The following is a 16712-nucleotide window of genomic DNA, read 5'->3' on the forward strand; positions in this document are numbered from 1 at the left end:
AAAAAAAAAATCAGTAAATTGAAATAAAACATAAAAAATCTGAAGCAATTTTTTTAATATAAGATAAAATAGTTAATAAAAAAGGAACGACAAAGAATTAGAAACGCATTTTTTCAAAATTCGAAAACATTATTAAAAATCTCACTCGAATGTAATAATTAACAAAAATAATTCGGATATAAAAGTTTTGAATATGGAAAAATACCAAATTAATCAATTTTGAAAATTTCAAACAAAAAATCTGACAATTTGAAAAAAATCAAACAGAACCTCAAGGTTCTAAACCAATTTTTTCCACAACAAAATATCGGAGGACACAAAAACTTCTACAACATGGCCAACAGATTATGCCCACAACAGAAATGTCATGTTCCAGTTGGCAGGAACATCTTCCTTCTGTATCTCACAATTTTCACATTGTGTTTAAATCCAACCTTAGCGGTACATCGTTACGACCAGTCCTCGTCATTGGAATCCAGTAACCCCTATTATCGTACCTCAAGTTCCGGCGAGGTGGTTGGGTCCACCTCAATGTCTGCCGATGATGCTTTCCCGCATCACAATCGTTGTGAACCCATTACCATATCAATTTGTAAAAATATCCCTTACAATCGGACAATAATGCCTAACCTTATTGGTCACACAAAACAAGAGGAAGCTGGTCTCGAAGTTACACAATTTGTACCGCTCGTGAAAATCGGTTGCAGTCCAGATTTACAGTTATTCCTTTGCTCTCTCTATGTTCCGGTTTGTACGATACTTGATCAACCCATCCCACCATGTCGGTCGCTTTGTGAATCAGCACGAATGTGTGAAACATTGATGAGGAATTATAACTTCAATTGGCCCGAGAATTTGGAATGTTCAAAATTCCCAGAACATGGTGGTGAAGCGCTATGTGTAGCGGAAAATTCTACGGCTTCGACTCCACCACCCACACGGATTTCAAAAAAGGTTACAACGAGGAAAAATTACGCGGGCATGGATAGTGCACATCCACATCGGGATATCGGGTTTGTCTGTCCCATGCAAATGCAAACGCCACCCGATATGGGCTATTCGCTGAAAGTTGGAGGAAAGGTAAGTCGGAAAAATATTATTTTCTAGATTTTATAATTTTTACTAGGACTTCTTCAAGTCTTCTTAGAAGTGTGAGTTTTGTAAAAGTACCAAATTTTTCAAAGTATGAATACCGAATATTGAGGGTACCGTTATATGGGTGGCTATATCAAAACCTGGGCCGATATTCATAATTTTAGGTAAGGAGATTTTATTTTATTTTCATTGAAGAACGTCCACAAACCCCCCGAAATATCGAATATTGAGAGGTACCGTTGTATGGGGACTATTCTAAGTAGTTGACCACAATATAAAAAAAATGTTGCTATGGAAAGGTGCCACCTAACAATAATTCTAAATATCAAATTACAGCCGCTTCGGTTGAAACATGTGCCCACACTCCTCAAAATACCGAATATTGAAGTTACATTTGTATGGGGGTTATACCAATACCTGAACCTATATTGATAATTTTTGGCAAGGAGATTTTATATCCTACAGGAAGTCAAAGTATCAAATTGGATTATTTTTGCCAATGTTTAATTTCCATTTAATACCCATAATTTTCTAAATACAATATTTATGGTCCTTCGAGCTAAGAAAAGAAGGGAAATATTAGTATTTGTTACCTAACTTTAAATGAAAAATGGTCCTTCGACTATTTAACCCTTTGAGCCCCGAATTGTTTCCCGCAATCTTAGGACAAATTTCTGTTCACAGATTTAATGCAACTATCCTAAATAGGATAGGTACAAAATTTGACATCGATATATCCTTGCATTCGGGAGACACAGTACATTCTTTCGGAAAAAATAAAGTCCAATATCAAGAAAACCAAATGCAAAATCGTCAGAAAAATCATTTTAAATTATTCTCTGTATTCAATTTTACAAGAATCAAAAATAATTCTGAGGGTAGAATTTGTACAATTTGAATACGAAGCGATTTAAATAATTTGGACTGTATACACAAATTAGTACGGTACACAAATTTACCCTCTTCTCTATATTGAAAAGCTCATAACTTTACCAAATTTTGGAATTTGTTTGATTTTTCTTTTGATATGTGTCGTCCATAATTAGGTCTTCACATATGAAATCTAAATAATACATATCTACTAGCTGCATATAAAATATAAGCTCTAAAACATTTTGTTCCCTGTGGGCAACATTGGGCCACAAAGGGTTAAAAATATAAGTATCCAATAAAAAAAGTAAAAATGGATTTAAAATACAACATATTTTAAATTAAAAGCTGAAATGGTCCTTCGACCAGTCCAAGTTACTAACAGGAGTGAAAAAAGAGTAATAGCAATTGGCGTTCGACTAATCAAAAATACTAGTGTCCCAACAAATTTTAAATTCGAGTTCAGAAAAATAAAAGAATAAAATATTCCGCTGAGAGTGAACATTTTTAAATGGTCCTTCGACCTACTGCTAACTTACGTGAAACATAAAAACAATTAATTCCGATGAAGAAGTTCTGAAATAATTGTTAACAAGTAAAAATAAAAGCAATTTGTGAAATGCTCCTTCGGCTAATCAGAAATAGAAAAAAAACATACTAATGTTCTAGTCTGTAAAAGTTGAAATGGTCCTTCGACTAGTCCAAGTTACAACAAAAGAGAAAAAAATACTAATTGTTCCCCTTGTATACTTTAAAATGATCTTTCGACTATTCCAAAGTCTAAGATCGGTTAAAACCTGAAAAAATAAAACGTGCGGTTCCTGACAAGTTAAATGCTAGATATGAAGCTGAAATGGTCCTTCGACTAGTCCCTATTACTAACTGAAGTGAAAATTCCAATCCAGAAATTGAAAAAAAAACGAACGGTTAAATCCTGAAATTATAATCTATAAAAGTAGTATTGGTAATTCGACCTACTACGCGTTAATGAAATAAATGTAAGTGAACACAAGTGAAAATAAAAGCAATATGTACACTATGTATACTATTAAATGTTCTTTCGACTATTCAAAAAAATAAATACGTGTCCCAAAATAGCAAAAACGAATGTTTAAATCCTGAAGTTATAATCTGTAAGAGTTGAAAAGGTCCTGCGAACGAGTTTAAGTTATTAAAAACCGCGAAAAATGCTATGTGTCCCCTATTCAAAAACTAAGTTCAAATCAAGAATGAAAAAGAAGGGAATTTCAATCTATAGTAAGTAGTAATGGTCCTTCGACCTACTACGCGCATATGGATGCATGTGAAAATGAAAAATGTGTACCCCATTAAAATTCCTTCAGAGAAATATTTTTTTGATTCCATTAGAAAAATCAATAACAACTATCAAACTCTCCCAGCATTGCAATTATAAAAACCATTGAACGGAATAATAGCCGGATACCCTGCATCTGTTTAATTCACACAAAGATTAAATGGATACAACCAAACGCTTAGCCATTCAGAAAGCATATCATTTTCTAATCCCAATATTTATTCCATTAATAACCATTACTTGTGCATAATAGCAAATAATCATCATCATTTCAATGTAAACGGAAGGAAGAAAGAACGAAGCAAAAAAAAAAAAGAGAATAGCAAATAAAAAGGATATAGCAAAAGGATATTACGTTTGTTATTACGCTGATACGTCAGTAATGTTGTCTACAACATAATTTTATACCGAGGACATGGAGGCAGCAGACAGACAGACGAAAAACATTTTCTAAAAATAATATTTATGCAACGGCGAACCATTCAAGGCAACATGTTGCATAAACAAACAGACATTATTTTTAATATTCAGCAAGTGGTGGCGATGTTGGTGGTGTTGTTTTTCAGGGAATAATGGTTGATTAACTGTCGTCTTGTTTGTCAGGGCCTATTTTTAAATCAAACGACGGATCGACCCTCCGCATGGTGTCTGTCTCGCCGTCGCCTTATAAATCCTTTAAATGTTAAACACAACTGCAGACAGTTTGTGTAAAACACATCCGGCCATCGATAATACAAACTCGTACATACAACAATCGCCGCATATCTATCAGATGGCGGTGAGTGGCGAACCTTTTCATTTCTACTACTGCCACAGTTGACAAAGGACAATAACACTGGCTGGCTGGATGGATGGCATATCCTTATTTAAGGGTTGTTTTTGTGTGAAGACCTCACACACAGAGATACATTCTCCGCATTACAGGCTCTAGAATTTCATACATTCCTCCGGTTTTTTTAAAGAGGTGCCAAGAAAATTAATCGTTGCCTTGCCTTAATGTCTTTCTATTCTTCTTCTCCTCCATCAAGGAGATACAATCAATAAGTATTTCTATGGCATGAAATTCGTTTATTATGAAATTTCTTTTGTCACACCACATGACATCAGGACAAAACCGTTGACGTGCTTAAGCTTCAACAGGTATCACATTTATCTGTGTCAGGAGGAATGTAAAATACTAACGACTTGACATGCTATCTCCTACCATTTTCCTATAGAAATCTATCGAAGTAGCCCCCTACTAATTTCTTTTCTGGTTTTACGTTTTTTTCAATTATCTAGGTTATATCCTTGAAATTGTCTGCTTGGCGTTGTTTTTTGTTTTGCATATCGTTGGTATGGACATTGCTCTCTTTGCAACTACAACTAATGAGGTCAGGTGGAAAAATACGAAACAAGAAAAGGATGTAACATGGGGTAAATTTAATCGATTTAATTTAAATGATGGCCATGTTTTAGTCCAAAATAAAATATGTAAAGGAAAAATATATATTTTTCATAGTTTAATAACGAATACATGAGAAATGGTCCTTCGACTATATATAATAAACTAGAACCGGATTAAAAAAACAAGTGCCATAAAGGCAGAATATTTTAAATTAGACGCTGAAATGGTCCTTCGATCAGTTCGAAATGACAATAAAAGTATTTGTCTCCTAGCTTAGAATGAACAAAATCGGATTATGAAACAAACTTGTAGCTTTAAATTACAATTCACCAATTAATTCCTTAACCTAAAATGGTCCTTTCGACCAGTTAAAATAAAATTATTTTTTCTCTACTTAGCATGAGAAATTGTCCTTCGACTATTTAAAAAAAACTCATTTCCAAGAAAATGCATCTTACATATCACGTCTAAACATTTGCGGACCATAAAGTTTGAATATGTCAAATAAAATTAGATTGGTTGCTAATATGGTCTTTCGACAAGGTGGAAAAGGCAATTAAACGCATTTGTTCCCTTACATAAAATGAGAAATGGTCCTTCGACTCTATAAAAATAATAAAAATCAAATATAGTTGAATGCAACGTCTTGCAATTTTAAATAAGAATTAAAATATAAAAAAGCGCGTTTCCGGTAAGGTTGAATACCGCAAATTAATACCTGAAGCTAAAATGGTTGTTCAAAAAATCAATGTTAGAATGAGAATTGGTCCTTCGACTATTTAAAAATACTAGTTTCGAAAAAATTGCATGGAGTGTCTAAACATTTTCGGTTGAATATCAAAACATTAAAGGTTGAATACGTCATATGGAATGAGATTCGAAGCTGAAGTGGTCCCTCGACAAAGCGGAAGAGGCAATGAAAAAGAATAAAGTGTACTTGTTCCCTTACTTCAAATTAGTCTGTTCGATTCTAGATATATACCAGAATCCAGTCCAAGCAAATATCAGAAGTGAAAAAATAGTATTGCTTCCCTATATAGAAGAAGAAATAGTTATTTGACTTTTCTAAAATACTAGTGTACAAAAATAAAATCCAGAAATATACAAAAAACGCGCCGTTCCGCTAAGAGCGAATATAACAAATTAAGTCCCGATTCTAACCTATAAAAGTTGAAATGGGCCTTCCATATAAGTAAGGATATTGTAATGGATCGACAATTGAATGTGATTGATATTGATCCATAGGTTAGATGCTGAAATGGTATATAAACCATGTCGGAACTACTTACACATGGTTCTCTATTTAGATGGTCCATCGACTATCCAGAAATAATAAAAAACATTAATACAAGCACATTTGAATGATAAATGCTCAATTCTCTTGTCGTGAAATATAAAAGTACATGTGTTTCCATTGAAGACGAAAACCGCAAATAAAATGTTATAGTGTTGGTCATTAGACTAGATTGTTGGTCCTTCGACCAACTTTGAATCACTAAATTAGAAGCTATATGGCGACTTTAAATATATATTATGTCCCTTATTGAAAGTATGAAGTGGTCCTTCGAAAAAATGTACAATCAAGTCTGAGCTATTAATTCATTTTATCACCTATTTGAAATTTGAAATGGTCCTTCGACTATTTCAAAATCGCAAATTTATGTCCTGAATACGTGCATTTTCAATAATATCGAATATTGATCCTTAGATTAGATAGTAAAATGGACCTTCGATCAACTTCAAATCCCTACATTAGAAGTTAAATGGTCCTTCGATCAACTACGAACTAAGAACATAAGTGTATTTTTTCCCTTTTCTCCATTTATACCCGGAAATATATACAAATTTGTGGGTTTCTATACAAATTTGAATATCGCCTAGTGGATCCTAAATTATTAGTTCATAGCCTAGATTGATGGTCCTTCGAAAAACTCTAAATCATTAAATAACAAAGTGAATGGTCCTTCGACCAAGTCAACCCTCCTAAATTCAACTGTAGTTTGTCCTCTGTCTTTAATCTGAAATGATCTTTTGACTGTTCAAAAATATTTACAACCATTGCATTAAAAAAAGTCAATCGAACTTCCCACAAACATTTCCTGTGTAACACCAACTTTCTTTATAGGAAAATTGATATTCCTATAGAAAGTATCATATCTTCGATTTCCATTGATTTAAATATATTCACCATAATCCTAATATGCATTCCAGTTTACGCCCAGTTTAGATTTGCATCTTGTCAAAAATACACAGATTTCATGACTAGCTTAGTGTGTCATTCAAACATCAATGATATGCCATCTAAGACGGCATAGACGAAGATAAATGTGTCGTCGTTGTCGACATTTCACTTTCCTTTGTCGAGCATTCGATTCGAAAAGCCTCTTAACTGCGACTTTCATCTGATATAGGTGGAAGCATAAACAAGAAAAATAATCATTAGCATGTTAATGATCTAAAGAACTTGAATATGGCAGTATGGCATGGAAATTGGTGTTGGTAACAACAATCATGTTAGATAAAAATAAACTCAAACTCTCAAACACACACGCAATTTGGGCACGCAGCTTCAGGGGTATGTTAATGATCTGCCAAAGCTATGAAAAGTGCGTGTAGAAGCAAAAAAACACCGGTCCCCTCCATATTCTATTACAATTGTATCATAGCCTTGAAGAAAAAGCTCATGTTTGTGCATACACATTTACCTGTCGGAACTCTGTAACTCTACGTAGCGGCGTGACTTTTTCATAAATCATTTTATGTGCTCAGCCATAAAATAGTAAATTAAATAAATTATTGCATGCAATCAAATGGTTAGAATCTTAGACAATGGAGTCATAGAAGTCTGGCGGGATAAGGAGAGTGGAAGAAAAATAACGCCTTAGCATCCTTCTTTTATGTTACCTTAATATGGTATTTATGGTTATGGCATAGAGTCTCCATGTCAGCCATATGTGTATTTGCTTTTTTCCTTCCCCTCATTTTCTCCCTTTCTCGTTTTATTTGTTTCATTCCTTGGCCTCATATAACAATTGTGCTAAAACCACAATATCGAAATGTCTTAAAGAAATGGGTGTAACAACTGTTGCGGTTACAAATAAATTGTGGTGTACAAAAAACGAAAAATTGTTCTTTGCGGTGAGACTTCTTTTGTTTTTCTTATTGGGAATTTTAAGAAATGTGAGTCAAATGTTTGTATTTACTAAAAGTTTGCAAATATTTAGGGCAATTTGAAAAGTGAGGGCACGGCTGAATTCTCAATGCAAACTATGGTTCCAAATACACACAAATTTGTTTCCTTGATTCTGAAGACATTTTTCACAGTGTAAAATGATCATTCGACTAGTCCATATCCACATATTTTAAAAAGGGAATAATTTTAATGGTGAGAATTGCAATCGGTATTAATGGAAGGGAGGAAAATGTGATTCAATGTTTGAACTATAAGAAAACGGACAAGTCGAAGGACCATTTTACACTCGAAAAAATGTCAGTTATTTTGAAAGCATAATTTATTGTGCTTTAATTGTCTCATCATAAAACCAAAAAATAATTTGCATTTACATACAGTGTCTAACAATTTGTGGTCCACAATATTGGATTAACTCAAATAAAATTATAAAATGTTGATTCTTAAATTAGAAACTAAAATGGTGCTGCGAGTGTTTCTAAGTGACACCAAAGTTATTGTGTTTATCAAATGGCGAAATATAAGAAAATGGACTAGTCGTAGGACCATTTAAAACTCGAAAAATGTCTGTAATTTAAAATTGCACCGTACTTGAAGCATCATTTCTTGTGTTTTAAGTGTCTCATTCCAAACCAACAAAAAATTAGCATTTTAGATTCAGTGTCTAACAATCATAAAATGTTGGATCAGAAGCTGAAATGGTCCTTCGACCAGTTCGAAATGACAATGGCATTTGTTGCTTCCTTACTGAAAATGAGAAATGTTCCATCCGCTAAATGGTCCTTCGATCAGTGCGAGCTACAAACAGAAGTGAAAATAAAAGTATATCTTCATCTACCCCTAATGATAAATAATTCAAAGAGCTTGAGAAGATAAAGCCTGAATTATTTCTTATCCACAATTCTATTTAGAGACTTTAAAAGTGTATACATTAAATTAAAGAAAAATGTGACTCTATGTTTAAAATATATGAAATCGGACTAGTTGAAGGACCATTTTATGCTCGGAAAATACTTCTATAATTTAGAAAGTATAATTATTTGTCCTTTTTATGTCTCATTCCAACAAAAATTTGCATCTCACATACAGTGTCTAATAATTTGCGATGCATAAAGATGGCATATCTCAAATAAAATTATAAAATTGCGATCTTTAGATATGAACCTGAAATGGTCCTTCGACCAGTTCGAAGTGACAATAAATATATATTTGTTTGCTTACATAGCATGATAAATAGTCCTTCGACTACAAATGAAATCGAATGCACCCTTCTGCGTTTTTAAATTATGTTCAAGATATAAAGAATGTCCTGTTCCGGTATCGGGCAATTAATCAATGAAACTAAAATGGTCCTTCGATCAGTCCGAACTATAAGCAGAAGTGAAAGTAAAAATATAAGTTCATCTATTTAGAAATAGTTTAAAGAGCCTAGGAACTTAAAGGCCTAATTTTGTCTTATCTGCTATTCTATTTAGAGTCTCCAAACACGATTAATGAAAGGGAAGAAGAATGTTACTCTAGTCGAGGGACCATTTTACACTCGAAAATCTATCAATAATTTAACATATTATACATTCGAAGGACCATTTTTTTGAACATTGAAAATTAAACAAAAATTGAAACTGAACTAGTCACACGGGCATCCAAACAACTTTTCCAGTGGATTGAAGTGGTTTAAAATCGATTTGAACAGGTTTCGATTATATTTTCCATAATATTTCTTTCAAAACCCCAAACTTTTTTTGAGGTTTGCGGACCTTAATATTATTTTTGGGTTTTGTTTTTTTCTGCTCTTCTTCACCTTCTCGATCTTCTTCTTCTTGCTGCTATTGCTATATTTCCAATTGTTGTCGTTTGGTTTTGTTCTCAGACATTTTATTGCATAGTACTGACATTTTAAGTACACCATCAGAACAATAAAATTGCATATTTTATGAGATACAATAAATATCATCTCAGCAACAGCGGCGGCGTCCTCGTCGTGCAAAACCCCAACCTACAGACCAAAAACGAACGAACAAGAAATTGTTTAACATAACCTTAAATAAGAAGAAAAAAATATTTGTACGAATGTATTTTAACTAAGCGTTTAATGGCTGGCGGCGATGACGACAACGAAGTCGTCGGGTTCTTTAGAGTTCCATTCCGTTGACAGACCAAAAGAGAGATGTTGCAACGAGACACTTTGAAACCCCATTGTTTTGTTTGGAGAGGATGTATATAGTTTGAGTGTAGTTGAGTTTTTTTTGTTTGCTTGCTCGATTTCAGAATGAAAGCAACATGTGGAGACATATTCCGTAGAATGCAAAAAACAATGACAAAAACAACTGTGCAGAACTGTCTGACATTTATGGTCGAAAGGTTTATGTAAGTTTCATCATAAATGTTTTAAATGATGGTCCTTGGATTTCAAACATTTTTGTTTTTTGCTTGATTTCTTTTACAGACATAAAGAAGAATAAATGTTAAACGTTTTAAATGTTTATTTTGGAGTTATGAGAGTGTAATTAATCATGTGCAATTTAAAATGGTCCTTCGATTCGATAAGGTCTTTAATGTGGGAGGCAGAGGCTGCAATTGGGAAGTCGCAAGCATATAACGAGCAATTGTCTTAGGCAAAGGGGGTGTAGTAACATTTAAAGAAGGTAAAATTGTAGTGATACGGAATGTCGAAACTACAATATGGACCAATAAAAAGTTAGTGCCGGAATATAGAGGGCCTTATGTAGTGAGTAAAGTACTTCTGAACGACTGATTGATCTTACCAGTATTAAATTGTATTATATTGTATTTGATATATTAGAATGTAAGTAGTATAATTAGTAGGTTGGCCGAGCTGTAGTTGATTTGTAATGGTCCTTTGACTACTCACAATTCGAGTTTTTTTTTGTGAAAATGGTCCTTCGATTGGTTGAAATACCTACACATATCTAATTGAAATGCTTGGATAATGGATTTGGATTTTCTATGCCATCATTCTGAACAGTTTTTAAAATATATATTTGGGGAGCTGATCAATAATACATATTTTCAGTGTAACAATAATTGTCTTTCAACTACTCTGGTAAAAATTCAAAAATATATCTTTCGGGATTAATAATTCCATGCCTTTCACAATTATCCGTTTCAATTATTTCAACTGAATCTTTTGGTCGAAGGACCATTCTCGCTCTGATTCAATAAAAAAGAAAATAGTAAGTAAGTGGGTTTTGTTTTCGATTATCCCATTGAAATGTTGTCCTTCGACTAGTATCATATTTTTTATTGTGGTCCTTCGAGTACTAAAAATTCTAGTATTCCCAAACATATGTTTATTTTTTATTTCTCTTTTGAGATGAGCTACATGATCGAAGTTGCAATGAAAAAGAAAAGCCAGAGAGATACTACATTCCCAGCATTGTGCGACGCGTTTTGCCGTTGGTTAAGTGGCTCATCAGGCATATTGGGCAATGTGGCTTAGAAATCAACAGATACCAATGGAACCAGAGTTCAAATCACAGCCGGGCTTAAGCTGAATTTTCTTCTGAAATTCTATATATATTTTTTTCTAGTATAAAATTGACCTTCGAGTATAGAAAATAAACTGAATATTTTTTAAGTTAAATGGACATAGATCCATCTCAAATTGTACACTCAGGTCAGATTATATATTTTGCAAATATATCACATAAACTGTATTTGTACTTAAACTTCTTAAATGGTCCTTCGACTATTAGAATATTTCTTCTTCCATTAAACTTCTAGAATTTTTGTATGTAAATCTGTATTTTTTGGTCCTTCGATTCATAAAAATGTGCAGTATATATTTCGATATTCTATTTAATGGTCCTTCAACTATTCCAAGTGTAATCTTTTCAAATTAATCGTAGCAGAAATGGGCAATTGATTAGTTTTGCTCTTCAAATCTATTAATATAACTTTTGTGGAAGCAAAATGGTCCTTCGATTACTTCAATTAGGTATAAAATGGTCCTTCAATAGGTTTCATAAATGATGCATAATTTTATGGTCCTTCGACTAGTTTATTTTCTAATAATTTGTATTTATGATAATTTTTGAATTTTTTTTAAATTATCTTTTAATAAATTAACTGTAATAAAATGGTCCTTCGACTAGGTTATTTTCCGATAATTTTTACTTATGATTATATTTGTCCTTCGATTAGAAAAACATGTACAGTATATATGCTCATACTATAATTAATAAGTAAAATACTTTCCTTTTAAATTTATTGTAGCTAAAATGGACCTATTTTTGGTCCTTCGACTGCGACAATCCGAAGCTGGATCGTTTGGTCCTTCGACTTGTCCAAACTCACAATAATTTAACCTTTATTGAGCCTGTTTCATCAATTAGGGCATTGACTTCCGTCTGAGAAAAAGATAATCTACATTCCTGTTTGTCTACCTCGTAAACCCTATGTTAACTTTCGCTTCAGTGTAATAATAATGGTCCTTCGACTATGTCAATTCGAAACAGATTGGTCCTTCGTCTTGTCCAAACTTACAATAATTGAACCTTTATTGAGCCTGTGGTATCATTTAGGTCATTGACTTCCGTCTTAAAAAGATAACTTCCATTCCTATTTGCCTACCACCTAAATCATCCGTTATCTAGAACCTCACGTAATGTCTGAACTTTATCAAAATATTTTGTTAAAACGGCATGCATACATTGTAACTCATTTGTTGTCGTTTTTGCCACTTAATCTATATGAAATTTTATAAAAACCGTTTAAACATTTTAATTGCCTCCAAACAAACTTTGGACTAGTTACGCAAAATGATGAAAAACTGGTTACTTAATGGTCAGAAATCGTAATGTGTGCCACCCATTCATCTTCGATGCCATTAATGAGGATGCTTAAGAATCTTCATTGGAACTGAGATCAAAAACAACAAAATTACCGTATTGCAAGCTAATGTCTTCTGGCATTATGCTGGCAGCGCTCTGGGAGGAAACGCTTTGGAAATTCATATAATTTTTCATTAGATGGGAAACACAAATATGTGTCGGCGTTAATGTATTTTGGTATGTGGCCGTTAGCACACTGGAAACACTCCTGCAGTCTCTCTCCCCAACCATCCATCCGCATGTCCATATCTATCTTCGTCAATAATATTTGCCATTTGTCAAGTTGCTGCGGCCTGGTGAAAGTCCAAAAGTAATCATTTGCGTGTGCAAAGAGTCAACTAACGTGTTTATTTTCTTTCTTCATGGCCAGAATGTCAGTCGAAAAAAAAACACAAATTATGTGCTCCAGTTTTATCGGGAAACAGGTAACATCCACGATTCATTAACACTGCACAACATTAAAAAGCAGTTAGTGATCATTTTAGTTGACGGCGGCGTAACTTTTTTATTTCTTTCATTTTTTTTTATTCGAAGTCAAAACCAGCCAGAGTCAGAGTCATTGTGGCCTGTAATTATACCATGATCTTGGAAACCGTTCGGAGACAGAGAGAGAGCGAGCGGACACTTTTTTGTGGTCATGTTTTATGCTACCCGGTATCCATGGGGTAACGGCCACGCTGCTAAAAACATGACACGTTTTTGTTGCTGCAACATGATTTGTTTGATCGCAATGACATTTTGATTTGTTCGCACAGCACAAAGTCAGTCAGCCAGCCAGCCGGCGAGAAGCAAAAAACGAGGTGTGAAATATTCCACTTCGCCGAGTCAATAACCGGCTACCTACCGGCCAGAAGAGCGCATTTTTGTAATATTAGAATTGAATAATAACCGCTTGAATGGGCTTTTAAAATGCAATCAACATTATTTTCAACTTGATACCAAACTCATTAATTAATGACTGACTTAACGGAGGAGAATATGCTTGCCACATTTCTTTCGCAATAAAATTTAAACGGGAAAACCATCAATGTTATCTATTTGTCTTCAGGAAATATTACCTTAAACAAAAATAGGATTCTTTGAATTGGTGGATATTTATGTTGGCAACATTATTTTATATATGACACATATATTTTTGTTTTTCCTATTGTGGCCCGGGTTGAGATAATATTTTACAAATGTTAATATTTTAAGGTCCTTCAATAAGTACATATACAAATATATTTCTACACTAACAAATCGTACAGAATTCTTCATTAATGAAACCTATATTTTGTCAGTGTAAAATGGTCCTTCGACTTGGTAATTTCCTAGTATTTTATACTCAAGAGAAATTCGTTAGGTTTAGTTAGCCCTTCGATTAATCAAAACATATTCAGTTCTAAATTAAATTTCTTTATCATTTTGGATTATGAAAAGTTCATCGATTTTCACACAACCGTTTGCCTTTGAATTATACATAATATATTTAGCTGGTCCTTCGACTCTTTTTTACACAGAGGTGAGGTAATATTTTCTATATTAGTTATTATAATATTTTTTAGGTGATCGTTTAATTTCATATATTGCATCCAAAATACGATTTTTCTACTTGTGGTAATTCAATATGCATACAAAGTTTTGCTTTGGAATTTTACATATTTGCGTTCAGTGTAAAATGGTCCTTCGACCACTTCATTTTCTTATATTTGATCCTTCGACTGGCCTTAATTGCATTATTTCGAATATATCCAATCAACGTCAAAAATTATATTTTTCATGTACTGTACAATAATTTAAATATCTTTAACAAGAAAATAGTCCTTCGACTAGTTAGTTTCCTTATATTTTATATTGAAAAAAAAATTTGCCTATAAAATGTTCAAATCTGTTTAATTTGAAATATTTAATCTCATGGTCCTTCGACTTGTGGAAAATGAATTTATATACAGTAGATTCCTTTGGAATTATAAATATTTAGATGCAGTGTAAAATGGTCTTTTGGTTCTTCGATTGGTTCAAATTTCTTTATTTTGAATATACGTAAACAACTTCTGAATTTTTTTCTTCACAATGCGTTGCAATTTTTTTTATTTTGTCAGTGCAAAATGGTCCTACGACTAGTTAATATTCTCATATATTATATTTAAAATAATATGTTTAGCTCTAGATGATCCTTCAATTACTCACACCCCATTCCATTCTATTTAATGTAAGATTCTGAATCAAAAATATGGTCCTTCGACTTGTGGAATATTAATTTATATACAATAGTTTGCCTTGGAATTATACATATTTGAGTTCTGTGTAAAATGGTCCTTCGAGCTCTTCATTTTCTCATATTTTACACAGAGATGAGGTAATATTTTTTGGTCCTTCGACTAGTTCAAATTTCATTGCTACGCAGACCTTTTTGGTGTAAAATGGTCCTTCGGCATGGTAATTTTCACTCATTTTAGTCTGTGCTGAGGTATTATTACACACTTTACCTATGTTATTATTTTTGGTCCTTCGGACTAGCACTGATTCTCAATTCCATTTAGTTGCAAATGCTGTATCAAGAAATAAGAAATCTTTAAATTCAATTTAAAACTTTTGGTTGACCTACTTCAGCTCGTCTAACAAAACTACCTTGAGCTCGTCTAACAAGACTCCCTTCAGTTCGTCTATAAAACTTCCTTCAGTTCAGTTGATGGAGGTCTATAAAGAGTCGGTTCAGCTCGTCTATAAATACCTCCTTCAACTCGTACATATATAAAAACTCCCTTAAGCTCATCTATAAAGACTGTCTAAAAACTTCATTTAGTTCGTCTACAAATACTCCTTTCAGCTAGTCCATAAAGACCTGCCTTCATCCCATTTATAAAGAATCCCACCTAGACGCCAATAAAGTCTACTTCCAGCTCATCTGTAAAGACTTCCTTCATCTCCTCATAAATACTCCTTCAGTTCGTCTATAAAGATTCCTTCAGCTCGTCTCTGAAGATTCCCTTCTGCTCGTCTCTAAAGACTCTTTCCCTTCGCCCCTTTGACAGTGTGCTTATGAGGACTTTCATCAGGTGGTGTTGAAAGACTCCCTCCAGCTCGTCTGTAAAAACTCCCCATAAGCGGTTTAAAGTCTCTCTTTAGCTCACTTATAATTAGTCAGTTCGCCTGGGTTCTAAATATGAGGATGATTATGGTCATTGGTATATATACGAAGTGACTGATTTGAATTACAATAGAATTCAACACATTGATTTGGTTTTCGTAGAAGATATCTACGTCGAAGGACCATATAATGTGCTATCATTGTGGTTTTATTTGGTAATATTGGATTCTATCCTTCTCAGCTTATAACAAAATTATTAATCGTATTAAATTCCTAGTAAATGTTGCATTTTTAATACTTTAAAGCGTACTTCTAGAAACAATTATTTTCCCCTTAAATGTGCTAATCTTGGTTCACTGTAAAATGGTCCTTCGACCAGCGCATTTTTACAGAGAAGGGAATAATAATTGGTCCATCGATTAATAAAACGTAGAATATTTTATAAAAATGTATGATACTCTTAATGTAGGCTAACAACATTTGCATTTTTAATTAAAATTTGTAATTAGGCAAGGTTCTCAGAAAAACCAGAAGAAACGTCAGAGAGATTGACATGACTAATTGCAACGCGTTAAAGAAGCCATTATTAAAATTTGTGACAAGTTGGAAGCGAAAAGGGTCGCCAGCATAATAAACAAACATATTTTGCATTTCGTAACGTTATTTGTCTTGCGTTTCTTACGGGAGTAAGAATGAGCCGAACGTGACTTTATCTTCATTGCTGATTTTTGTGTTTGGCGCATGCGTGCATTTCTTAGTTATATCTCTTTCATACTTCCTTCCTTGCATGTTGTTTATTTTGTTGCCTTTTTGTGGTAGATGAGAAGTAAGTAGACGAACATTATTTAAAACAGGTCTGCTGGCAGAATGATAATATTATTCAACACTGAGAAAAAAATGCTTCAAATTAATGAAGTTGAAGGACCATTTGT

At 33.3% G+C, this 16712-nt stretch overlaps 1 protein-coding gene across 1 annotated transcript; it reads left to right on the plus strand.

Annotated features, from left to right (window-relative positions):
* Positions 1-333: 333 nt before the first annotated feature.
* On the plus strand, positions 334-1080 carry LOC133335125 (frizzled-like; the record flags this gene model as incomplete). Its single annotated transcript, XM_061543431.1, has 1 exon — positions 334-1080. A coding segment is annotated over exon 1 (747 nt), but the record flags the coding sequence as incomplete, so codon positions are not given.
* Between the last annotated feature and the right edge of the window lie 15632 nt (positions 1081-16712).

The sequence above is a fragment of the Musca vetustissima genome, unplaced genomic scaffold, assembly GCF_032173495.1.
Source record: "Musca vetustissima isolate MV318-11 ecotype Yass unplaced genomic scaffold, APGP_CSIRO_Mvet_v1 utg38751, whole genome shotgun sequence".
Classification (NCBI taxonomy): domain Eukaryota; kingdom Metazoa; phylum Arthropoda; class Insecta; order Diptera; family Muscidae; genus Musca; species Musca vetustissima.